The sequence below is a fragment of the Triturus cristatus genome, chromosome 8 (assembly GCF_964204655.1).
Source record: "Triturus cristatus chromosome 8, aTriCri1.1, whole genome shotgun sequence".
Taxonomy (NCBI): domain Eukaryota; kingdom Metazoa; phylum Chordata; class Amphibia; order Caudata; family Salamandridae; genus Triturus; species Triturus cristatus.
Window position 1 is genome coordinate 605,839,833 of NC_140591.1, and position 27,624 is coordinate 605,867,456.

The following is a 27,624-nucleotide window of genomic DNA, read 5'->3' on the forward strand; positions in this document are numbered from 1 at the left end:
TTACAAAATGTATCTGCTAAGGATTTTATGGAGAAAGTGCAGCACCGAGATGATCATTTGGAAACACAACTGATCAATCTGATGGCTTGTCAGCGTGGGACAAATGAATATTGGTACCGACGCCATGGTGAATTAAAATGCATGTTACGGAATTTAGGAACACCAACATGGTTCGTTACCCTAAGCTGTGCTGAGTACGCTTGGGATGATTTACTGGATTTTCTACGAGAGGCAAATTCAAACATTAAAAACATCGAATACAAGACAGCAGGAGAACTGTGCTTATTGGATCCGGTTAATGTTTGCAGATATTTCAATCATAGATTTGAGGCTATGATGTCCTTCATCTGCAATAAAAAAAATCCACCTCTTGGAGAAGTAGTAGATTTCTTTTGGAGAAAAGAGTACCAGGCAAGAGGTGCTCCTCATATTCATATGCTGTTGTGGATCAAGGATGCCCCAAAGTTTGGAACAGATACTGATGAAGCAGTGTTATCTTACATTGAAGAATATGCAACATGTGCTATACCAAAAAGCACAGAAGAGAAAAAGTTAAAGGAGCAAGTTTTACGTTTCCAAAGTCATCGGTGTGGAAAATACTGTCGACGGAAATACAAGAGCAAAGATAAATACTACACTAAATGTCGATTTGGATTTCCTAGACCTGTTCTTTCAAATGGAAGAGTAAACAGTTTTATGTCAGCTGTGAGACATACTATCACAAGAAAATCACCTAAGAATACCTACAACCTAAAAAGAAAAGAAGAATCAAAAAATATAAATGACTACAACCCAGTCATTTTATCCATGTGGAACGCTAACATGGATATACAGTATGTAGCTGACAATTCCATTGCTGTTGCTCGATATGTAACGTCTTACATTACGAAATCAGAAAAAACAGAATTGAAGGAAATGTGGGAAGAGATTTCTCACGAGAAGACTGTCAGTAAGAAGCTGTACAGTTTCAGTTTGAAGATGTTATCGCACCGAGAAATTGGATCCTACGAATGTTCAGATAGGTTATCTTCTGCAAGTCTCTACTCGAAATCAAGAAGAATAATTTGGGCAAGTTTAGGCCTTGCAGCAATGAGAAATCGGGTACTAAAATCTGTTGGAGAAATTGAATATTTGGCCGAGAATGACCCAGAAAGTACAGATATTTTGAAATCAAACATGTTGGACACATATTATCCCAAGAGAAGTCAACATCTGGAGAACATGTGTCTCTATGAAGTGCTGCAGAACTACATTTATTCACGGAAAGCCGCAGAAGACATCAACAATGGAAAATATAAAGTCATTGGTGAGGAAGGATGTTTGGTGAAGCAAACAAAAGGAAGTTTGATAAATCACAGGAAGCTGAGTTGCGACACTACTGACAAGAAGGAATTTTACTACTTGGCTCTTTTACAGTTGTTTAAACCATGGCGTACAGAGGATGAACTACTGGGAGAATTTCAAAGCTATGAAGATTCTTTTAATGCTTGCAAAGACAGCATACAATGCAGTACATTCTCAAGTTATCTGCAAATGTTAAATGAAGAAATTGAACAGGAAACTACAATTGCAGCAGAAATAGCTAGAGACAGTTCTCAGGACATCCAAAGTTCAGAAACACTCAGTCAAGATCCCCTAGGACAACCAATCGTTGAAAATGAAGCATCAATAGCCATGAATGAAATGGAAACGGCTATGAATCAAGCTCAAGAAGAATTTATAGACTTACAAAATTTGGAAAGACAACTGAATAAAGAGCAGCAACAAATTTATGAAGAGATCAGAAAAAAAATTGATCACGGATTTCTACATGAAAAAAAAGAGTGCTCATACACATCATTTTATCCAATCAGGATGTATGTAAGCGGACAAGCTGGAACTGGAAAAAGTTTCCTAATTAAAGTCATCAGAAGCTACCTACAGCAAAAAACGGATTCTACTTTGTCTTGTGTGGTTACTGCTCCAACTGGGTTAGCAGCATATAACATAAAAGGAATCACTTTACATCGTTTGCTAATGTTACCAGTGGAGCATGAGAACAAAATACAATACAACAAGCTAACTGGAGAAGCATCCTTGGAAGTTTCAAGAGTATTGAAGAAGATGCAAGTTCTCATTATTGATGAGGTGAGCATGGTTTCAAACTTAATGCTTGCCTTTGTGCATTTAAGAATGCAGCAAATTTTGAAGACAGACTATGACATGTTATTTGGTGGAAAACACGTCATAGTTTTTGGAGATCTTTTGCAACTTACTCCAGTTAAAGGACAACCAGTGTTTAATACTGTCACACATGAAGACACGAAGAAGTCATTGGGAAGCATCGGAAATACAAATATTTGGTCCTTCTTTGAGTACAAGGAACTTACTACTAATATGAGGCAAGCAAGCGATGAAGAATATGGAAGTATTCTGAAAGATATCAGAATTGGACTACTCACAGAAGTTGGCAAAAAAGCATTACAGAGTCGGCTGCTACATAATTTATTTCCAAAGGAAGAAATAGTTGCAGAGAAGATATACAAGAACATTGCAGAAAACAAAAGTGTCATCTGCTTAATGCCAACTCTACGTGAATGCTCAATATTCAATGAGGAGCTTTTGAAATTGGAAAAGGAAGAGATCAGGAAATTGGAAGCAGTGGACAAAATTGAGGATAGAAGAATTACTGTCACAGTAACAGGCACACTGAAAAATAAATTGGATTCACTAGAGAAGAACATTTCCAAAACAGCTGAATTAGAAAAAAATCTATATGTTTGCATGAACTGTAGAGTATTTTTAAGGAGAAATTTGGATGTTGAAAAAGGTTTAGTTAATGGAGCTATGGGAAGAGTTGTGGGTTTTATTAATTATCAGAAAAAAGATGGAATTGAATGTTTAAAAATAAAATTTGATCAGATAGAAGAAGTTAAAGACATTTGTCGTTGTACAGTTCGTTTCATGCTTGTGAAAGACTTATATGTACGTAGGAAGCAGTTTCCGTTTTCGCTAGCATATGCTGTAACTATTCACAAGTCTCAAGGATTGACTGTAGATTGTGCATTTGTGAACATTGGTTCAACTGTGTTCAAAGAAGGTATGGCATATGTTGCTTTGTCACGAGTGAAAACATTATCAGGTTTATTCATGATAGACTTTGATGACTCAAAAGTTAGTGCTGATACAAATTGTGTAAAGGAGTATAATAGATTAAGAAGAAGCTATGCTCCTCATTTAGGTCAGTATCCTGTGTTGGAGAAACGTGTAGTTTCTCGTAAAAGGAGAAATGAGAATATCTGTAATGAAGATGTAGAGAGGAGGAAAAAAAAGAGGAGTGATGTAATTGCAAGCAAAAAGAGTAAGGAAAAAGAAGAACAGGTTGTAGGATGTCATTTTGAAAATAGCTCTGGTGTCAACTGCTACGCTAATGTAGTGCTGAATGTTGCATTTTATCTGGAAAGTTTGCAAGAGCAGATAATAGTAAATCAGGGAAAAAGATTCTGTTCTGAGCTGAGTCTCCTTTTTCAAAAGCTGAGTAATGATAAAACTCAAATAGAAAGTGCTACTGAAATTAGAAAACTTTTAGATGTATGTTCAGGACGAACACAGTTTTCTCAAAATGAACAGCAAGATGCACACGAATTTTTGATGTTTTTTCTTCAGGTACTGGAAGAAGAAGAAGTTGCAATTGATAATTTATTTGGTCTCTCTTATAAATGGGAACATAGTTGTGAAAACTGTTATAATATATGTGGCTCTAATGTTGATAATGAAAGGTTTATTTTTTTGACATTGCCAGAGAGTAAAACAGTCACTTTTGCTAAATTAGTTAAAGATGCTAATCATAGCATGCAATGCGGTGAGTGTCAATCTGACATGTTTTCAACATTAATTTTAAAGGAATACGGATAGTATGTAATTTTAATGATGCAACGATGTAGAGCTGATGGTTGAAAATTGGATACTTTAATAAAGAAGTTTACAGGACAGCAATTATCAATTTCAGGAAAAACTTTTGTAACTGTTGCAATAATTTTCCATGAAGGACCTACTGTTACTTCTGGACATTACACAGTTTATCTTAAATGTGAAAAAGGCTGGACACTGTGTAATGATTCCCAATTGGTTTTTAAGCAACGTTTGCCTTTTGATTTAGCAAATTCCTATCTAATCTTCCTGAAACCTAAATGTTAGAGAGACTTGGCAAGATCTGGACAAAACAATTTTACCATTTTATTGGATTACCATTGGAATTTTCAAAAATAAAGATTTTTTAAATTATCATTTGGCCTAATGGAAAAATAACCAATTGTAATGTGGACTTTTTTAATTTTTAATGAAACTTTCGAAAACCAAAAATTTAGAGAAAATCGGTAACATCTGCACAATTTAAATTTTGGAATGTTATTGGAGTGCCATTGGAAATTTTTTCAAAAAAGATTTTTTAAATTACTATTTGGCCATGTGGAAAGGTAACCAATTCTATTGTGGACTTAATAAATTATTAATAAATCTTTCGGGAACCAATATGTTAAGAGAATCGGTGAGATCTGTACAAATAAAACTTTAGAATTTTATTGGATTACCATTGGAAATTTAATCAAAAAAGAATTTTAAAATTACTATTTGGCCTAAAGAAAATGGAACCAGATGTATTGTGGAGTTATTTGAGATATAATATTGTGATTATACTTCTGAAACAAAAATATCAGACAGTATTTTAAAGAAATAAGTATTGATATTAGATGATTTTTTTTAGAATATTATGCATTTCTATAATGTTAAGTTTAAGTAAAAAGAGATTCTGGGCTTTTTTAATACAATCTTTGAGATTGTTATTTTTTTTTTGCCCGCTGTTAAATGATGAATGCAATTGCTTTCACAATTTATAGTGAAATGCAATATATTCTGAAAACAGCAAAAATAAGGCAAAAATATTTTTTGATAAATATGTAAATATGTGTACTGTATTATAATATGTTTTAAAAATATTAATACTTTTTCCTTTTTTGTCAGATTGATATAGAAAATTTTCGAAAACTAGAACCATTTTTAAAGCAATTTTTTTAAAAAACAAATGAATAAATATTTTTTTGAGTGGGTATGGTAAGTCAATAATAATAATTGTAGTCTCTCAAGGACCTTGTAATGTGATAATTGATTTTTAGTGTTTTTTTTAAAAAAAAAAAAAAATTACGCGCACCGTACGCGTACGGTAAAAAAATAAATACAAAAAGTTTTTAAAAACATATATAAAAAAAAGATGAAAGATAAGGTTGGCTCTTAAAAGAGCCGTTGTGTTCATGCAGGGACAGAGGAAAGAAAGATTGGGAATATTAGACGGTACGACAAGTGTGCTGATCTATTTTACTGTTCACCAGGGAAACACTGGTCTCCCTATAAGTAATTAGATCATGACAAGTGGCGCACCGTACTTCAACCCTCGCAAACCGAGGGTTAATTTCCAGAGGGCCAGAAAAAGGAGATGCTCCCCCCACAGATGAAGGGCTCACCTGACCTGCAGAAGAAGGACTCGGCCCTGCAGATGATGGTCCATGCTGAGCTGCTGTGGATGTGCTTGGTTGACTTACTGAAGGGTTACCTCCAGTAAGTCGAGCATGTGTCCTTCTGTGTACATCCTTGAGGTGTCTCATCATGGTATGATTCCCAAAGGAATACTTCCTGTCAGGATTACCTCTTGAAAGTACACGCTTACACAGCTTACAAGTTACTAAGGGTGCATTTACCTTTTGCTGGCCTTCAGGAAAAGTAAAATAATCCCATACATAAGAGGTCTTTTGTTTCCTCGCTCTCTGCCTCAAGGTAGTGCTGCTAGTGCTAGCCTCACTCTCAGAAGGGCTCTGCTGTTCTGCCATCGTATCACAAAGACAACCCAGCTCCTTCTCCTAAGGGATCACAAGCAGAAATGAGGGGAATGGGTGTGGTGTAGGAGAGTTCTAGAACTGAAAGTAGTTTCAACCAATCAAAAGTTGTGTTTCATGATCACATGACCTACCGTACGCTTACGGTACGCTTACGGTACGCTTACGGCAAAAGTACGCATGCGCGTAAAAAAGACACGCGCTTGCTCGCATGCGCTTAACAGTCACTCCCCGACACTTCCGCGTAACGTGCGCGTGTAGCGTACACGCGTACACGTCCCACGCAGAGTACGCGCGGCTACGCAAATTGCGTAAATATACGCAAACAGCGTAGATAAATTACGGACGTTGCGTAAACCGTACGCTTACCGTAAGCTTACGGTACGCGTACTAAAAAAAAAATAAAAAAAAGGAAAAAATGTACTGCAAATAAATTTTACATGTTTATTTTATAAAATATATTTAAAAAAACATATTAAAGAATTTTTAAAATTTAACCATAGTCTTTATAAAAGGATAGAAAATTAAAATAAAAATATGTTTAAAAAAATAGAAGAAAAAAAAAAAATTAGCATTTAAAAAACCTTGCAAATTCACTGAAAAAACCATGGGTTTCACACACGTTATAGTTAGGAATTAGCATTTAAAAAACCTTAGAAATTCAATGAAAAAACCAAAGGTTTCACACATGTTATAGTTAGCTGGACATTTCACTCGTAAAAAACCAATGAAATTCCCCCGTTATAGTTAGTTCAGCTAACTATAACTCGCGCGCCCGCAATGCACTGCTGATGACGTCACATATTACATCACTCATGACATGGTCAGTGACATCACTCATGACATCACTGATGACATCTCAAATGACATCACTGATGACATCACTGATGACATCATCCTTGTGATAGAGTGGCAGACCTCCTCTTCCCCTAATATAACCTTTGATACACACATTCAAAAATAGAAATAAAAATTTTAAAAACAATGGACATACCAATACCAGTTACAACAACCTATACAGTAATTCTAAGATCCAAATACACATCCACTCATTCAACAACAGTCCTATACAGTCACTCATACATGTACTCACTCATCATATGTACTCATACACGTATACATCCTGTTACACAATGCCACTCATCCATAGAGGTACTCACACACATAGTCACTCATGCTAATAAAGAATCAAACATACATTTACTTGCATATACAGTTATACACACACCGCCACACTTACTTCTACAGAAACTTACACATACTTAGTCTTTTAAACAATCACTTATAGAAACACATACTTATTCATACAGGAACTCTTCCAATCTCTCACTCTCACATATACTCGCTTATATACACCAATAGTGACATATACTAGTTTAAAACATATGTAGTTACTCATAGAGACACTATTGAGACAGTCATTCACTCACTAACACACCCATGCACACACTCATCCACCCATAGAGTCCTGCACACATGCTGTCTTCAACACATACAAAGAGTGAGTCATTCATTCATGCACCTATGCACTACGTAATACCCCCCACCGAACCATACAGACATCAGACACTGATACTCAAAAAACCAACTAATAACCTATATAGACACTCATGTAGCTACTCACCAACCCATGCAGCCACTTATACACAAAGTGAGAGACTGATACAGATATTTACATATTTAAACATTACTCACTAAGCCATGTATTCACTAAGATACACTTAATCAGTCAGTTATACAATCAATTTTTCAAAAACAATTCATCCATTTAGACACTTATATACCCATTTATTCTTCCATCGACCTTGAGATATACATATATAAAACATATGTAATTTTCAGAAAAACACACATTCTCTGGATGATGTCATCAGTGATGTCATCAGTGATGTCATTTGAGATGTCATCAGTGATGTCATGAGTGATGTCACTGACCATGTCATGAGTGATGTAATATGTGACGTCATCAGCAGTGCATTGCGGGCGCGCAAGTTATAGTTAGCTGAACTAACTATAACGGGGGAATTTCATTGGTTTTTTACAAGTGAAATGTCCAGCTAACTATAACATGTGTGAAACCTTTGGTTTTTTCATTGAATTTCTAAGGTTTTTTAAATGCTAATTCCTAACTATAACGTGTGTGAAACCCATGGTTTTTTCAGTGAATATATATATATATATATATATATATATATATAAAATAATAGATATTAAATATATTAAATAATCAGACTAATTATAAAAAATAAAGTAGATCTATTATACATTTTAACAAATATAACAAATAAACTTAATTAAAAAGGTTAAACTCACATACATAATTACCTACTGGCAGTCGCCAGTAGGTAGTTATAGTTAGGACCTATTTTCCATAGGAAATCCGCAACATTCTATTTGGAATAACGTTGGCGCCGATAGACGAATGGTCGCGAAATTTTCCAAACTTTTGGCCAGCTCCAGTCTGCTCCTATCCTGAAAATTTCACAGTGATTCGTCAAGCGGGGGCCGAGAAAAAAGGGGGGTCCAAAAAACGCGTTTTCCCCATGTATTTTCCCATAGAACCTGATGACGCAGCTACAGGACCTTGTAATGTGATAATTGATTTTTAGTGTTTTTAAAAAAAAAAAAAAAAAATTACGCGCACCGTACGCGTACGGTAAAAAAATAAATACAAAAAGTTTTTAAAAACATATATAAAAAAAAGATGAAAGATAAGGTTGGCTCTTAAAAGAGCCGTTGTGTTCATGCAGGGACAGAGGAAAGAAAGATTGGGAATATTAGACGGTACGACAAGTGTGCTGATCTATTTTACTGTTCACCAGGGAAACACTGGTCTCCCTATAAATAATTAGATCATGACAAGTGGCGCACCGTACTTCAACCCTCGCAAACCGAGGGTTAATTTCCAGAGGGCCAGAAAAAGGAGATGCTCCCCCCACAGATGAAGGGCTCACCTGACCTGCAGAAGAAGGACTCGGCCCTGCAGATGATGGTCCATGCTGAGCTGCTGTGGATGTGCTTGGTTGACTTACTGAAGGGTTACCTCCAGTAAGTCGAGCATGTGTCCTTCTGTGTACATCCTTGAGGTGTCTCATCATGGTATGATTCCCAAAGGAATACTTCCTGTCAGGATTACCTCTTGAAAGTACACGCTTACACAGCTTACAAGTTACTAAGGGTGCATTTACCTTTTGCTGGCCTTCAGGAAAAGTAAAATAATCCCATACATAAGAGGTCTTTTGTTTCCTCGCTCTCTGCCTCAAGGTAGTGCTGCTAGTGCTAGCCTCACTCTCAGAAGGGCTCTGCTGTTCTGCCATCGTATCACAAAGACAACCCAGCTCCTTCTCCTAAGGGATCACAAGCAGAAATGAGGGGAATGGGTGTGGTGTAGGAGAGTTCTAGAACTGAAAGTAGTTTCAACCAATCAAAAGTTGTGTTTCATGATCACATGACCTACCGTACGCTTACGGTACGCTTACGGTACGCTTACGGCAAAAGTACGCATGCGCGTAAAAAAGACACGCGCTTGCTCGCATGCGCTTAACAGTCACTCCCCGACACTTCCGCGTAACGTGCGCGTGTAGCGTACACGCGTACACGTCCCACGCAGAGTACGCGCGGCTACGCAAATTGCGTAAATATACGCAAACAGCATAGATAAATTACGGACGTTGCGTAAACCGTACGCTTACCGTAAGCTTACGGTACGCGTACTAAAAAAAAAATAAAAAAAAGGAAAAAATGTACTGCAAATAAATTTTACATGTTTATTTTATAAAATATATTAAAAAAAACATATTAAAGAATTTTAAAAATTTAACCATAGTCTTTATAAAAGGATAGAAAATTAAAATAAAAATATGTTTAAAAAAATAGAAGAAAAAAAAAAATTAGCATTTAAAAAACCTTGCAAATTCACTGAAAAAACCATGGGTTTCACACACGTTATAGTTAGGAATTAGCATTTAAAAAACCTTAGAAATTCAATGAAAAAACCAAAGGTTTCACACATGTTATAGTTAGCTGGACATTTCACTCGTAAAAAACCAATGAAATTCCCCCGTTATAGTTAGTTCAGCTAACTATAACTCGCGCGCCCGCAATGCACTGCTGATGACGTCACATATTACATCACTCATGACATGGTCAGTGACATCACTCATGACATCACTGATGACATCTCAAATGACATCACTGATGACATCACTGATGACATCATCCTTGTGATAGAGTGGCAGACCTCCTCTTCCCCTAATATAACCTTTGATACACACATTCAAAAATAGAAATAAAAATTTTAAAAACAATGGACATACCAATACCAGTTACAACAACCTATACAGTAATTCTAAGATCCAAATACACATCCACTCATTCAACAACAGTCCTATACAGTCACTCATACATGTACTCACTCATCATATGTACTCATACACGTATACATCCTGTTACACAATGCCACTCATCCATAGAGGTACTCACACACATAGTCACTCATGCTAATAAAGAATCAAACATACATTTACTTGCATATACAGTTATACACACACCGCCACACTTACTTCTACAGAAACTTACACATACTTAGTCTTTTAAACAATCACTTATAGAAACACATACTTATTCATACAGGAACTCTTCCAATCTCTCACTCTCACATATACTCGCTTATATACACCAATAGTGACATATACTAGTTTAAAACATATGTAGTTACTCATAGAGACACTATTGAGACAGTCATTCACTCACTAACACACCCATGCACACACTCATCCACCCATAGAGTCCTGCACACATGCTGTCTTCAACACATACAAAGAGTGAGTCATTCATTCATGCACCTATGCACTACGTAATACCCCCCACCGAACCATACAGACATCAGACACTGATACTCAAAAAACCAACTAATAACCTATATAGACACTCATGTAGCTACTCACCAACCCATGCAGCCACTTATACACAAAGTGAGAGACTGATACAGATATTTACATATTTAAACATTACTCACTAAGCCATGTATTCACTAAGATACACTTAATCAGTCAGTTATACAATCAATTTTTCAAAAACAATTCATCCATTTAGACACTTATATACCCATTTATTCTTCCATCGACCTTGAGATATACATATATAAAACATATGTAATTTTCAGAAAAACACACATTCTCTGGATGATGTCATCAGTGATGTCATCAGTGATGTCATTTGAGATGTCATCAGTGATGTCATGAGTGATGTCACTGACCATGTCATGAGTGATGTAATATGTGACGTCATCAGCAGTGCATTGCGGGCGCGCAAGTTATAGTTAGCTGAACTAACTATAACGGGGGAATTTCATTGGTTTTTTACAAGTGAAATGTCCAGCTAACTATAACATGTGTGAAACCTTTGGTTTTTTCATTGAATTTCTAAGGTTTTTTAAATGCTAATTCCTAACTATAACGTGTGTGAAACCCATGGTTTTTTCAGTGAATATATATATATATATATTACCTACTGGCGGTCGCCAGTAGGTAGTTATAGTTAGGACCACGTTTCCATAGGAAAACCTCAACATTCTATTTTGAATAACTTTGGCGCCGGTCGACGAATCCTCGCGAATTTCTCAAAATAGGTGGGGCGCTACGCTCCGCTCCTACCCTGAAAGTCTCGGGGGGATTCGTCAAGCGGGGGCTGAGATAAAAGGGGGGTCCCAAAACGCGTTTTTCCCATGCATTTTTCCATAGGACCTTTAGAACGAGCTACAGCCCGAACGGCTGAACAGAATTACTAGAAATTTGGCAGAGAGGTAGTCCGTAGGTCAAGGAAGTGCCTTTTGTAGGTTTGGTGTAAATCAGTTCAGTTGATTTTGAGAAAATAGCCTTTAAATCAATATATATATCTGAGCCAGCTTACGGTACGCTTACCGTACGCTTACGGTGAGCGTACGGTGGCGTGCGCGAGCGCGATTCTGATTGGCTCTTAGATCTTAGTAAACATTCGAATCGGCCGAAACCAGGAAGCGGCGGCCGCCATTTTGTGTATTTCACTCTGAAAAAAAAGAGTGAAAACAAGGAAAGGGGGCAATGAGGAGAGTTACAGACCCCCTAACAATTGTAAGGGGGTCAAAGAAGGACAGAAAAGTACAAAGAAAACATTTATTGATTTTAAAAAAAATCACGGGGTACGCGTACGGTAAGCTCACGGTAAGCGTACGGTAAAAAAAATAAAAAAAAATAAATGAAAATCAGATTTAAGAGTTTAGAAATTAGGGAGCTCTAAAAAGAGCTGTTGTGTTTATGGAGTCATTTTTTTAGTGGTACCTACAAGTAAGTACCGATGCAGAGTCTAAGGTTCAAGAGGAAGACTCTGTTCCCTTCATCATTGAAGTGCACACCATCTCCTCTATAAATGTCTTGCATGTCGTAACGCAAGTTGTTGTGGTAAATGGCACCCATACCATAGTCACGGAGGAAAGCAGAAACAGATTTGTTGACGTGCTTTCTTGCTTTGTCAATCTGTGGACAGAAATGATTGGACCAGTTCCATTTTTGCCTTTGGCATATGTTGGAAAACACAAAGGCAGTTTTAGGGAAAAGTGAAAACAGTTGTGCAAAGGTGTCCTTCATAAGCATTTCCAGACCTACCCCAGTCAAAGTGCCTAGGTCATTGCCACCACAGTGCACTATTATGAGGTCAGGGTGTTGGATTTGCATGAAGGATTTCACCAATGGCATCAATTGGTGCCACTTTAACCCTCTCTGACCAATCCATTTAATGTCTACATTTGGCAAAGCAAGGTCTCTCACCATATCTGTTTTCTCTGCAAACTTTTCACTCCAGAAGACATAGCTGTGCCCTACAATCCACACTGTGAACATCTTCAAAGGAGAACTGGATGCACTCAGGAGGTGTCTTTCAGTAGAATGGCAATATGAAAAGAAAGACAGTTTGGAAATGGAGGCATACATATTTTTTACAAAACAAAAAGAACTGATTGGCTGTTTCATACCATTCTAGAAAAAAAACTAGGCTGTATGTGAAAATTAATAGAAGCATGTTTTGTATTGGTACAAAAAAATGTGTAACCAAAGAACAGTACTATGGATTTGCAGTTAGGTTTGAAAAGTCAAGCACTCTTGCTCTGTGGAATTGAAACATTGTGTGTCGAACTTCTGACCTAACTGCACACAGCAGTGTTCCATGAGCTGTTGCTATGGTAGCAGGCAGAAGTCAAGTTGGGGGAAGGGTACTAGGCAGAAGTCAAGTTGGGGGCAGGGTACTTTTGGAAAAGGGTTGGTTTTCAACCAATAGAAATGTGTCATTACATTTGAAAAAAAGGGGGAAGCACTGAGATTTGAAACTTACATGTATATGTGTGGAAAAATAGAGGGAAAGTTTGCCATTATCTGGTTCTGCTGAGAGGAGAGAGGTGTACAGAACAGAGATCCTGGCTCTGATAATCTGCTGTTTGAGTGACACATTTCTTTCACAACTAACTAATTTTAAAGGTGAGTTTACAGTTTGAGAGGGGATGTATGTGGTAACTTAAGAAATGAATAATAGAAATGGGAATTGTTTTTGTTGTAGTTACACATGGTGGATTCATAATGTGTCAGTCTGTAAAAGAGATTTTCACTTGGCCCGAAAAAAAAAGAGCAGTAAGTGTGCTTTCAAATTGGCAAAGAAATTTCGTTTTGGCACTAATGTGAAAACATGACTCTGTGTGCATAGAAGAATTATAGGCAGAAATGTATTGCGTCTTGCTCTGGTGATTTCACAGTTGCAGTAGATGGAAAAGAGGAGCGAATATTTGGGGGAAGAAGCAGAGGTTTAGCACACACCCATGTGCTTGCCATGTATAGTCATGCACAGTAATTAGAAGCGAGTGGGGTTTTCAGGTTTAAGTCTGTAATGCAAATACATTCAGCATCACTAAGGCTGGTTGCCCCTGCTGGAGTGTAGGCAGTCACAGAGAATACACACGGTGGTGGTCTGAAAAAAAAACAGCTTGGACATGTGCATTTAAATAAATTTAAAAAAAAGGTTTCAGAATGTGTCAGTCTGTAAAAGTGATTTCAAAGTGTAAAAAGAGATTTTCACTTGCCCCCGAAAAAAAAAGAGCAGTAAGTGTGCTTTCAAATTGGCAAAGAAATTTCGTTTTGGGACTAATGTGAAAACATGACTCTGTGTGCATAGAAGAATTATAGGCAGAAATGTATTGCGTCTTGCTCTGGTGATTTCACAGTTGCAGTAGATGGAAAAGAGGAGCGAATTTTTGGGGGAAGAAGCAGAGGTTTAGCACACACCCATGTGCTTGCCATGTATAGTCATGCACAGTAATTAGAAGCGAGTGGGGTTTTCAGGTTTAAGTCTGTAATGCAAATACATTCAGCATCACTAAGGCTGGTTGCCCCTGCTGGAGTGTAGGCAGTCACAGAGAATACACACGGTGGTGGTCTGAAAAAAAAACAGCTTGGACATGTGCATTTAAATAAATTTAAAAAAAAGGTTTCAGAATGTGTCAGTCTGTAAAAGTGATTTCAAAGTGTAAAAAGAGATTTTCACTTGGCCCGAAAAAAAAAGAGCAGTAAGTGTGCTTTCAAATTGGCAAAGAAATTTCGTTTTGGCACTAATGTGAAAACATGACTCTGTGTGCATAGAAGAATTATAGGCAGAAATGTATTGCGTCTTGCTCTGGTGATTTCACAGTTGCAGTAGATGGAAAAGAGGAGCGAATTTTTGGGGGAAGAAGCAGAGGTTTAGCACACACCCATGTGCTTGCCATGTATAGTCATGCACAGTAATTAGAAGCGAGTGGGGTTTTCAGGTTTAAGTCTGTAATGCAAATACATTCAGCATCACTAAGGCTGGTTGCCCCTGCTGGAGTGTAGGCAGTCACAGAGAATGCACACGGTGGTGGTCTGAAAAAAAAACTGCTTGGACATGTGCATTTAAATAAATTTAAAAAAAAAGGTTTCAGAATGTGTCAGTCTGTAAAAGTGATTTCAAATTGAAAAAAGAGATATACACTTGCCCCCGAAAAAAAAAGAGCAGTAAGTGTGCTTTCAAATTGGCAAAGAAATTTCGTTTTGGCACTAATGTGAAAACATGACTCTGTGTGCATAGAAGAATTATAGGCAGAAATGTATTGCGTCTTGCTCTGGTGATTTCACAGTTGCAGTAGATGGAAAAGAGGAGCGAATTTTTGGGGGAAGAAGCAGAGGTTTAGCACACACCCATGTGCTTGCCATGTATAGTCATGCACAGTAATTAGAAGCGAGTGGGGTTTTCAGGTTTAAGTCTGTAATGCAAATACATTCAGCATCACTAAGGCTGGTTGCCCCTGCTGGAGTGTAGGCAGTCACAGAGAATACACACGGTGGTGGTCTGAAAAAAAAACAGCTTGGACATGTGCATTTAAATAAATTTAAAAAAAAGGTTTCAGAATGTGTCAGTCTGTAAAAGTGATTTCAAAGTGTAAAAAGAGATTTTCACTTGGCCCGAAAAAAAAAGAGCAGTAAGTGTGCTTTCAAATTGGCAAAGAAATTTCGTTTTGGCACTAATGTGAAAACATGACTCTGTGTGCATAGAAGAATTATAGGCAGAAATGTATTGCGTCTTGCTCTGGTGATTTCACAGTTGCAGTAGATGGAAAAGAGGAGCGAATTTTTGGGGGAAGAAGCAGAGGTTTAGCACACACCCATGTGCTTGCCATGTATAGTCATGCACAGTAATTAGAAGCGAGTGGGGTTTTCAGGTTTAAGTCTGTAATGCAAAAACATTCAGCATCACTAAGGCTGGTTGCCCCTGCTGGAGTGTAGGCAGTCACAGAGAATACACACGGTGGTGGTCTGAAAAAAAAACAGCTTGGACATGTGCATTTAAATAAATTTAAAAAAAAAGGTTTCAGAATGTGTCAGTCTGTAAAAGTGATTTCAAAGTGTAAAAAGAGATTTTCACTTGGCCCGAAAAAAAAAGAGCAGTAAGTGTGCTTTCAAATTGGCAAAGAAATTTCGTTTTGGCACTAATGTGAAAACATGACTGTGTGTGCATAGAAGAATTATAGGCAGAAATGTATTGCGTCTTGCTCTGGTGATTTCACAGTTGCAGTAGATGGAAAAGAGGAGCGAATTTTTGGGGGAAGAAGCAGAGGTTTAGCACACACCCATGTGCTTGCCATGTATAGTCATGCACAGTAATTAGAAGCGAGTGGGGTTTTCAGGTTTAAGTCTGTAATGCAAATACATTCAGCATCACTAAGGCTGGTTGCCCCTGCTGGAGTGTAGGCAGTCACAGAGAATACACACGGTGGTGGTCTGAAAAAAAAACAGCTTGGACATGTGCATTTAAATAAATTTAAAAAAAAGGTTTCAGAATGTGTCAGTCTGTAAAAGTGATTTCAAAGTGTAAAAAGAGATTTTCACTTGGCCCGAAAAAAAAAGAGCAGTAAGTGTGCTTTCAAATTGGCAAAGAAATTTCGTTTTGGCACTAATGTGAAAACATGACTCTGTGTGCATAGAAGAATTATAGGCAGAAATGTATTGCGTCTTGCTCTGGTGATTTCACAGTTGCAGTAGATGGAAAAGAGGAGCGAATTTTTGGGGGAAGAAGCAGAGGTTTAGCACACACCCATGTGCTTGCCATGTATAGTCATGCACAGTAATTAGAAGCGAGTGGGGTTTTCAGGTTTAAGTCTGTAATGCAAATACATTCAGCATCACTAAGGCTGGTTGCCCCTGCTGGAGTGTAGGCAGTCACAGAGAATACACACGGTGGTGGTCTGAAAAAAAAACAGCTTGGACATGTGCATTTAAATAAATTTAAAAAAAAAGGTTTCAGAATGTGTCAGTCTGTAAAAGTGATTTCAAAGTGTAAAAAGAGATTTTCACTTGGCCCGAAAAAAAAAGAGCAGTAAGTGTGCTTTCAAATTGGCAAAGAAATTTCGTTTTGGCACTAATGTGAAAACATGACTCTGTGTGCATAGAAGAATTATAGGCAGAAATGTATTGCGTCTTGCTCTGGTGATTTCACAGTTGCAGTAGATGGAAAAGAGGAGCGAATTTTTGGGGGAAGAAGCAGAGGTTTAGCACACACCCATGTGCTTGCCATGTATAGTCATGCACAGTAATTAGAAGCGAGTGGGGTTTTCAGGTTTAAGTCTGTAATGCAAATACATTCAGCATCACTAAGGCTGGTTGCCCCTGCTGGAGTGTAGGCAGTCACAGAGAATGCACACGGTGGTGGTCTGAAAAAAAAACTGCTTGGACATGTGCATTTAAATAAATTTAAAAAAAAAGGTTTCAGAATGTGTCAGTCTGTAAAAGTGATTTCAAATTGAAAAAAGAGATATACACTTGCCCCCGAAAAAAAAAGAGCAGTAAGTGTGCTTTCAAATTGGCAAAGAAATTTCGTTTTGGCACTAATGTGAAAACATGACTCTGTGTGCATAGAAGAATTATAGGCAGAAATGTATTGCGTCTTGCTCTGGTGATTTCACAGTTGCAGTAGATGGAAAAGAGGAGCGAATTTTTGGGGGAAGAAGCAGAGGTTTAGCACACACCCATGTGCTTGCCATGTATAGTCATGCACAGTAATTAGAAGCGAGTGGGGTTTTCAGGTTTAAGTCTGTAATGCAAATACATTCAGCATCACTAAGGCTGGTTGCCCCTGCTGGAGTGTAGGCAGTCACAGAGAATACACACGGTGGTGGTCTGAAAAAAAAACAGCTTGGACATGTGCATTTAAATAAATTTAAAAAAAAAGGTTTCAGAATGTGTCAGTCTGTAAAAGTGATTTCAAAGTGTAAAAAGAGATTTTCACTTGGCCCGAAAAAAAAAAGAGCAGTAAGTGTGCTTTCAAATTGGCAAAGAAATTTCGTTTTGGCACTAATGTGAAAACATGACTCTGTGTGCATAGAAGAATTATAGGCAGAAATGTATTGCGTCTTGCTCTGGTGATTTCACAGTTGCAGTAGATGGAAAAGAGGAGCGAATTTTTGGGGGAAGAAGCAGAGGTTTAGCACACACCCATGTGCTTGCCATGTATAGTCATGCACAGTAATTAGAAGCGAGTGGGGTTTTCAGGTTTAAGTCTGTAATGCAAATACATTCAGCATCACTAAGGCTGGTTGCCCCTGCTGGAGTGTAGGCAGTCACAGAGAATACACACGGTGGTGGTCTGAAAAAAAAACAGCTTGGTTTCATAATGTGACAGTTTGTTATACAGATTTTCACTTGCCCAAAAAAAAAGAGGAGTTTGTGTGCATTCAAATTGGCAAAGAAATTTCGTTTTGTGACTATTGTGAAAAGAAATGTAGTAATATATTTAAATACAATAAAGAATTTTTTTTTTAGTTTTTTTGCAGGTATTGCTGAAGAACAGTGAACAAAATTTAAGATGCCTACAAAATCTCGAGTTCAAAAAACGCTAAAAAAAAAACTATATTTGAGGACAACTGGAGGACCAAAGTTAGTAGAAGATGCTGATGTTGGGAAAAAGAAAAAATCTTCTGGTAAGCAAAAAAGACAATTCCTAAACAAAATATTGAAAACAAACAAAAATGTACAAAATGTCTGTTCTCGGAAAAATGTAACAAAACCTACAGAACAGCAAAAAATTGAGGATTTAGTTAATGCAAATATACCTTCTGCAATTGAAAAGTTTAACATAAACAGAAAAACAGCATTTAAAGAGATACGTAGAAAAATGTTTCAGAGAAGAGTTATGTCCAATTTGATAAAGGATATAAAGAAATATAAGCAAAAGGCTAAATATTATAAGAGAAAAAAAGAAATTGAAGCCATTGCAGCAAAGGCATTAGAATTAAAAAGGAAACTATTCATATTAATTTTGAATAGGATGCGTACATTAGATAAAATGGTTAATGTACTGAAATCACAAAGCAAAAGCAAAAGAGTAGTGAACAGAACAAATTTTTGTAAAGTGTTTTTAGGAAAGTGGATGCATAGCTCAAGTAGTGAACCTTTTTTTAATGAAGAGAGCTATTTTCAAAGTAATAGTTTGCTGCATGCAGTTGACACCAGAGGTCGTTCATACGAAGTAAAAAATGGTTGCATAATGGAGAAGGAGATAATGGTTCCAAGAGATGAGGTACAAGTGATGGCAGATGAGGCAATGGGGAGACGTCCTAAAGCCCCAGTGTACACTTGGAATTGTAGTAGTATTTGCACTGTGCGTCAGGAATCTATTGACAGATTTCGAGAGTTTCTAAGAGAATATAGTAAAAAAAGTGTAAAACAAAAGATTAAGGTGCTTCAAAGTCTGGATCCATGCAGAGTGAGAGAGAATACTGGTTTGCAGGGTCATTCTCTTGCTTGTCTATCTAGAAAAGTGTGCAATAGTGTTTTCCATCATTTTAGGATGCTGGCTGTTCATCATACTGAAATGAGAAAGTTTGTGAGACGGTTGTATTTTGCCAAAAGTCCAGCAATAAAGTTAAATGAATTGAATAGGGCTCTGTTCCGAGGAACGGTATCAGATGTAGAGAAGGTTGTTGATGAAATTCAGTTTTGTTACTTTGGTCCTGAACAAAACAGTGCAGAGAAGGACACAGTAAATGAGGCAGAAGTGGAAGAGAATGTAGAACCTTGTGTAAGTAAGACATTTAATGATCACATAACAAAATTTGCAATAGTCTCTAATGAAAGACCAAATGTTACTTGTATTTGTTGCCGCAGAACTCATTATAGAAAACAAACTAGGAATGTTGATCTCTACAGAAAGAGTGAAAATGAAGATAATTATAAGTGGATGGATTTTGCAACATATATATTTCTTGAAAATTGTTTTGAATTGGGTGAAGATCAGCGTATTTGTAAATACTGCTACAACAAGTTAGAGGAAAATAGAATGCCGACCAGAGCTGTACATAATAATTTAGAATTGGATGCTATTCCTGCTGAACTTTCTGAATTAAATACATATGAGTCTATACTCATTCAATGTGTTCATCCGTTCCAGACCATAGTACGTATGGAGCCCAAAACTGGTAAATTACCTCCTTCAGATTTAGTGAGAGGTTTAAAAGGTAGAGTGGTGTATTTGCCCTTGGATTTGAAAAAAAATATGGAAACTATTGATGCGGATACTTTGGAAACTGAACCATTAATTATTCTGGTTAATGGTGTACCTACAAAGAATAAGAAGATTTGGCAGGAGCTGGTAGATGTGCGGAAAGTACAAAGAGCAAATTTGTATTTGAAAAAAAATAACAAATGGTATGAATCAATTTATATAGTAGAAGAAGAAGAAGAAGAAGATTTACAAGGAGATACAGAAACACCAAGTGGACAAATTGAAAAAGTGGACAAGTCAAAGGAAGAAGAAATTTATGAACATTTTAGCATACATCCTCTCCATTCGAAAGAAGTTATGGGAGACAATATTGATCTCTTTCAGATGAAGAAAGCAAAAGGAAATCCCGTGAGTGTATGGGAGGAGAGCTTGGAAGCTCGATGTTTTCCCCAGCTGTTTCCTAAAGGAAAAGGAGGACGATACGATGAACGTCCGGAACAGATTCCAGCTTCTGAGTATCGGACTACAAGACTATATGCTGAAGATCCCAGATTTCGACAAAGTATCCCTTATTTGTTCCATCTTTTATTTGAAAGCGACTTGTCTGCACTGTCTTATGCAGTAAATCACATTTTAAAAAGTGGAGTACATTTACAAAATGTGTCTGCTAAGGATTTTATGGAGAAAGTGCAGCACCGAGATGATCATTTGGAAACACAACTGATCAATCTGATGGCTTGTCAGCGTGGGACAAATGAATATTGGTACCGACGCCATGGTGAACTAAAATGCATGTTACGCAATTTAGGAACACCAACATGGTTCCTTACCCTAAGCTGCGCCGAGTACGCTTGGGATGATTTACTGGATTTTCTACGAGAGGCCAATTCAAACATTGAAAACATCGAATACAAGACAGCAGGAGAACTGTGCTCATTGGATCCGGTTAATGTTTGCAGATATTTCAATCATAGATTTGAGGCTATGATGTCCTTCATCTGCAATAAAAAAAATCCACCCCTTGGAGAAGTAGTGGATTTCTTTTGGAGAAAAGAGTACCAGGCAAGAGGTGCTCCTCATATTCATATGCTGCTGTGGATCAAGGATGCCCCAAAGTTTGGAACAGATACTGATGAAGCAGTGTTATCTTACATTGAAGAATATGCAACATGTGCTATACCTAAAAGCACAGAAGAGTACAAGTTAAAGGAGCAAGTTCTACGTTTCCAAAGTCATCGGTGTGGAAAATACTGTCGACGGAAATACAAGAGCAAAGAAAAATACTACACTAAATGTCGATTTGGATTTCCTAGACCTGTTCTTACAAATGGAAGAGTCAACAGTTTTATGTCAGCTGTGAGACATACTATCACAAGAAAATCACCTAAGAATACCTACAACCTTAAAAGAAAAGAAGAATCAAAAAATATAAATGACTACAACCCAGTCATTTTATCCATGTGGAACGCTAACATGGATATACAGTATGTTGCTGACAATTCCATTGCTGTTGCTCGATATGTAACGTCTTACATTACGAAATCAGAAAAAACAGAATTGAAGGAAATGTGGGAAGAGATTTCTCACGAGAAGACTGTCAGTAAGAAGCTGTACAGTTTCAGTTTGAAGATGTTATCGCATCGAGAAATTGGATCCTACGAATGTTCAGATAGATTATCTTCTGCAAGTCTCTACTCGAAGTCAAGAAGAATAATTTGGGCAAGTTTAGGCCTTGCAGCAATGAGAAATCGGGTACTGAAATCTGTTGGAGAAATTGAATATTTGGCACAGTTCGAACCTGAAAGTACAGATATATTGAAAACAAACATGTTGGACACATATTATCCCAAGAGAAGTCATCATCTGGAGAACATGTGTCTCTATGAAGTGCTGCAGAACTACATTTATTCACGGAAAGCTGCAGAAGACATCAATAATGGAAAATATAAAGTCGTTGGTGAAGAAGGATGTTTGGTGAAGCAAACCAAAGGAAGTTTGATAAATCACCGGAAGCTGAGTTGCGACACTACCGACAAGAAAGAATTTTACTACTTGGCTCTTTTACAGTTGTTTAAACCATGGCGTTCAGAGGATGAACTACTGGGAGAATTCCAGAGCTATGAAGATTCTTTTAATGCTTGCAAAGACAGCATACAATGCAGTACATTCTCAACTTATCTGCAAATGTTAAATGAAGAAATTGAACAGGAAACTACAATTGCAGCAGAAATTGCTAGAGACAGTTCTCAGGACAGCCAAAGTTCAGGAACATACAGTCAAGATCCCCTAGGACAACCAATCGTTGAAAATGAAGCATCAATAGCCATGAATGAAGTGGAAACGGCTATGAATCAAGCTCAAGAAGCATTTATAGACTTAGAAAATTTGGAAAGACAACTGAATCAAGAGCAGCAACAAATTTATGAAGAGATCAAAAACAAAATTGATCACGGATTTCTACATGAAAAAAAAGAGTGCTCATGCACATCATTTCATCCAATCAGGATGTATGTAAGCGGACAAGCTGGCACTGGAAAAAGTTTCCTAATTAAAGTCATCAGAAGCTACCTAAAGCAAAAAACAGATTCTACTTTGTCTTGTGTGGTTACTGCTCCAACTGGGTTAGCAGCATATAACATAAAAGGAATCACCTTACATCGTTTGCTAATGTTACCAGTGGAGCATGAGAACAAAATACAATTCAACAAGCTAACTGGAGAAGCATGCTTGGAAGTTTCAAGAGTATTGAAGAAGATGCAAGTTCTCATTATTGATGAGGTGAGCATGGTATCAAACTTAATGCTTGCCTTTGTGCATTTAAGAATGCAGCAAATTTTGAAGACAGACTATGACGTGTTATTTGGTGGAAAACACGTCATCGTTTTTGGGGATCTTTTGCAACTTACTCCGGTTAAAGGACAACCAGTGTTTAATACTGTGACACATGAAGACACGAAGAAGTCATTGGGAAGCATCGGTAATACAAATATTTGGTCCTTCTTTGAGTACAAGGAACTTACAACTAATATGAGGCAAGCAAACGATGAAGAATATGGAAGTATTCTGAAAGATATCAGGATTGGACTACTCACAGAAGCTGGCAAAAAAGCATTACAGACTCGGCTGCTACATAATTTATTTCCAAAGGAAGAAATAGTTGCAGAGAAGATATACAAGAACATTGCAGAAAACAAAAGTGTCATCTGCTTAATGCCAACTCTACGTGAATGCTCAATATTCAATGAGGAGCTTTTGAAATTGGAAAAGGAAGAGATCATGAAATTGGAAGCAGTGGACAAAATTGAGGATGGAAGAATTACTGTCACAGTAACAGGCAAACTGAAAAATAAATTGGACTCACTAGAGAAGAACATCTCCAAAACAGCAGGATTAGAAAAAAATCTATATGTTTGCATGAACTGTAGAGTGTTTTTAAGGAGAAATTTGGATGTTGAAAAAGGCTTAGTAAATGGAGCGATGGGAAGAGTTGTGGGTTTTATTAATTATCAGAAAAAAGATGGAATTGAATGGTTAAAAATAAAATTTGATCAGATAGAGGAAGTTAAAGACATTTGTCGTTGTTCAGTTCGTTTCATGCTTGTGAAAGACTTATATGTACGTAGGAAGCAGTTTCCGTTTTCTCTAGCATATGCTGTAACTATTCACAAGTCTCAAGGATTGACTGTAGATTGTGCATTTGTGAACATTGGATCTAGTGTGTTCAAAGAAGGTATGGCATATGTTGCTTTGTCACGAGTCAAAACATTATCAGGTTTATTCATGATAGACTTCGATGACTCAAAAGTTAGTGCTGATACAAACTGTGTAAAGGAGTATAATAGATTAAGAAGAAGCTATGCTCCTCATTTAGGTCAGTATCCTGTGTTGGAGAAACGTGTAGTTTCTCGTAAAAGGAGAAATGAGAATATCTGTAATGAAGATGTAGAGAAGAGGAAAAAAAAGAGGAGTGATGTAATTGCAAGCAAAAAGAATAAGGAAAATGAAGAACAGGTTGTAGGATGTCATTTTGAAAATAGCTCTGGTGTCAACTGCTACGCAAATGTAGTGCTGAATGTTGCTTTTTATCTGGAAAGTTTGCAAGAGCAGATAATAATAAATCAGGGAAAAAGATTCTGTTCAGAGCTCAGTCTCCTTTTTCAAAAGCTGAGTAAAGATAAAACTCAAATAGAAAGTGCTACTGATATTAGAAAACTTTTAGATGTATGTTCAGGACGAACACAGTTTTCTCAAAATGAACAGCAAGATGCTCACGAATTTTTGATGTATTTTCTTCAGGTAGTGGAAGAAGAAGGAGTTCCCATTGACATTTTTTTTGGTCTCTCTTATAAATGGGAACATAGTTGTGATAATTGTTATAATATAAGTGGTTCTATTGTTGATAATGAAAGGTTTATTTATTTGACATTGCCAGAGAGTAAAACAGTCACTTTTGCAAACTTAGTTAAAGATGCTAATCATAGCATGAAATGTGGTGAGTGTAATTCTGACATGTTATCAACATTAATTTTAAGGGAATACGGACAGTATGTAATTTTAATGATGCAACGATGTAGAGCTGATGGATCAAAATTGGATACTTTAATAAAGAAGTTTACAGGACAGCAATTATCAATTTCAGGAAAAACTTTTGTAACTGTTGCAATAATTTTCCATGATGGACCTACTGTTACTTCTGGACATTACACAGTTTATCTAAAATGTGAAAAAGGATGGACACTGTGTAATGATTCCCAATTGATTTTCAAACAACGTTTGCCTTTTGATTTAGCAAATTCCTATCTAATCTTCCTGAAACCTAAATTTTAGAGAGACTTGGCAAGATCTGGACAAAATAATTTTACCATTTTACAGGATTACCATTGCAATTTTGTAGAAAAAAGATTTTTAAAATTATCATTTGGCCTAAAGGAAAGATAACCAATTGTAATGTGGACTTTTTAAATTTTTAATGCAATTTTGAAAAACCAATAATTTAGAGATTATCGGTAACTTCTGCACATTTTAAATTTTGGAATGTTATTGGACTGCCACTGGAAATTTTTTCAAAAATAATTTCAAAAATTACTATTTGGCCATGTGGAAAAGTAAGCAATTCTATTGTGGACTAAATAAATTATTCGAAAAATTTTCGTGAACCAAAATGTTACAGAGAATCGGTGAGATCTGGACAGATTAAACTTTAGAATTTTAATGGTTTTCCCTTGGAAATTTATTCCAGGGAAAGAATAAAAAATACTATTTGGCCTAAAGGAAATAAAATCAGATGTATTTTGGAGTTATTTGAGATATATTATTGTGAATGTACTTCTGAAACAAAAATATCAGACGGTATTTTAAAGAAAAAAGTATTGTTTTTAGATGACATTTTTTAAGAATAATATGCATTTCTGTAATGATAAGTTTAAGTGAGAAGAGATTCTGGGCTTTTTTAATACAATCTTTGAGATTGTTATTTTTTTTTGCCCGCTGTAAAATGATGAATGCAATTGCTTTCACAATTTATAGTGAAATGCAATATATTCTGAAAACAGCAAAAATAAGGCAAAAATATTTTTTGGGAAAAAATGTAAATATGTGTACTGTATTATAAAATGTTTTAAAAATATTAATACTTTTTTCTTTTTTTTCAGATCGATATAGAAAATTTTCGTAAACTACAACCATTTTAAAAACTATTTTTTAAAAAAACAAATGAATAAATATTTTTTTCAGTGAGTATGGTAAGTCAATAGTAATAATTGTAGTCTTTCAAGGACCTTGTAATGTGAAAAATGATTTTTAGTGTTTTTTTTAAAAAATAAAAAAAAGGTACGCTTACCGTACGCGTACGGTAAAAAAAAAAAAAAAAGTTTTTTAAAAAAAATGTAAAAAAAAGATGAAAGATAAGGTTGGCTCTTAAAAGAACCGTTGTGTTCATGCAGGGACAGAGGAAAGGAACCATGGGAAAATCATTCAAAGCTACAAATGTGCTGATCTATTTTGTTATTCACTAGGGAAACACTGGTCTCCCTATAACAAATTAGAGCTTTACAAAATGTGCAATGAATATCAACCTTCCGAAATCGAGGGTTCATTTCCAGAGGGCCAGCAAAAGGAGATTCTCCCCCCACAGATGAAGGGCTCACCTGACCTGCAGAAGAAGGAGTAAGCCCTGCAGGTGATGGTCCAGGCTGAGCTGCTGTGGATGTACTGGCTCGTCTTTCTGAAGAGTTACCTCCAAAAAGATGACCATGTGTCCTTCTGTGTACATCCTGGAGGTGTCTCTTCATGGTGTGATTCCCAAAGGAATACTTCCTGTTAGGATTACCTCTAGAAAGTACACGCTGACACAGCTTGCAAGTAACTAAGGGTGCATTCACCTTTTGCTGGCCTTCTGGAAAAGTAAAATAATCCCAAACATAAGAAGGTTTTACTTTCCTCGCTCTCTGCCTCAAGACAGTGCTGCTGGTGCTAGCCTCACTCTCAGAAGAGCTCTGCTGTTCTGCCATCGTATCCCAAAGACAAACCAGCTCCTTCTCCCAAGGGATCACAAGCAGAAATGAGGGGAATGGGTGTGGTGTAGGAGAGTTCTAGAACTGAAAGTAGTTTCAACCAATCAAAAGTTGTGTTTCAAGATCACATGACCTACCGTACGCTTACGGTACGCTTACGGTGCGCTTACGGCAAAAAGTACGCGTGCGCGTAAAAAAGACACGCGCTTGCGCACATGCGCATAACAGTCATTTCCCGGCACTTCCGCGTAACGTGCGCGTGTTGCGTAAGCGCGCACGCGTCCCGCGCGCAGTACGCGCGGCTACGCAAAGTGCGTAACTATACGCAAGCAGCGTAGATAGATTACGGACGTTGCGTAAACCGTACGCTTACCGTGAGCTTACGGTACGCGTACTATAAAAAAAAAAAAAAAAAAATCTGGAAATAAATTTTACATGTTTATTTTAAAAAAATATATATAAAAAAAATATTTAAGGATTTTAAAAATTAAAGCATAGTCTTTATAAAAGATAAGAAAATTAAAATAAAAATATGTTTGAAAAAAATGAAGAATATAAAAAAAAAATAGCATTTAAAAAACCTTGCAAATTCACTGAAAAAACCATGGGTTTCACACACGTTATAGTTAGGAATTAGCATTTAAAAAACCTTGCAAATTCACTGAAAAAACCATGGGTTTCACACACGTTATAGTTAGGAATTAGCATTTAAAAAACCTTAGAAATTCACTGAAAAAACCATAGGTTTCACACACGTTATAGTTAGGAATTAGCATTTAAAAAACCTTAGAAATTCAGTGAAAAAACCATAGGTTTCACACATGTTATAGTTAGCTGGACATTTTACTCGTAAAAAACCAATGAAATTGCCCCGTTATAGTTAGTTCAGCTAACTATAACTCGCGCGCCCGCAATGCACTGCTGATGACGTCACATATTACATCACTCATGACATGGTCAGTGACATCACTCATGACATCACTGATGACATCTCAAATGACATCACTGATGACATCACTGATGACATCATCTAGTGAATGTGTGTTATTCTGAAAATTAAATATGTTTTATATATGTATATCTCATGGTCGATGGAAGAATAAATGGGTATATAAGTGTCTAAATGGATGATTTGTTTTTGAAAAATTGATTGTGTAACTGACTGATTAAGTGTATCATAGTGAATACATGGCTTAGTGAATAATGTTTAAATATGT

At 36.7% G+C, this 27,624-nt stretch overlaps 1 protein-coding gene across 1 annotated transcript; it reads left to right on the top strand.

The window, feature by feature from the left end:
- Positions 1 to 13,259: 13,259 nt before the first annotated feature.
- LOC146802477 (uncharacterized) lies at positions 13,260 to 26,521 on the top strand. Its single transcript, XM_085620440.1, has 2 exons — positions 13,260 to 13,369; positions 18,215 to 26,521. Exon 2 carries the CDS (start codon positions 18,258 to 18,260, stop codon positions 24,720 to 24,722), a length of 6,465 nt encoding a protein of 2,154 aa, XP_085476566.1. The 5' UTR covers positions 13,260 to 13,369; positions 18,215 to 18,257; the 3' UTR covers positions 24,723 to 26,521.
- Positions 26,522 to 27,624: the final 1,103 nt, after the last annotated feature.

Excerpts from the sequence above, each read along its gene's own strand:
- LOC146802477 (XM_085620440.1), top strand. The coding sequence starts at position 18,258 with ATGCCTACAAAATCTCGAGTTCAAAAAACGCTAAAAAAAAAACTATAT.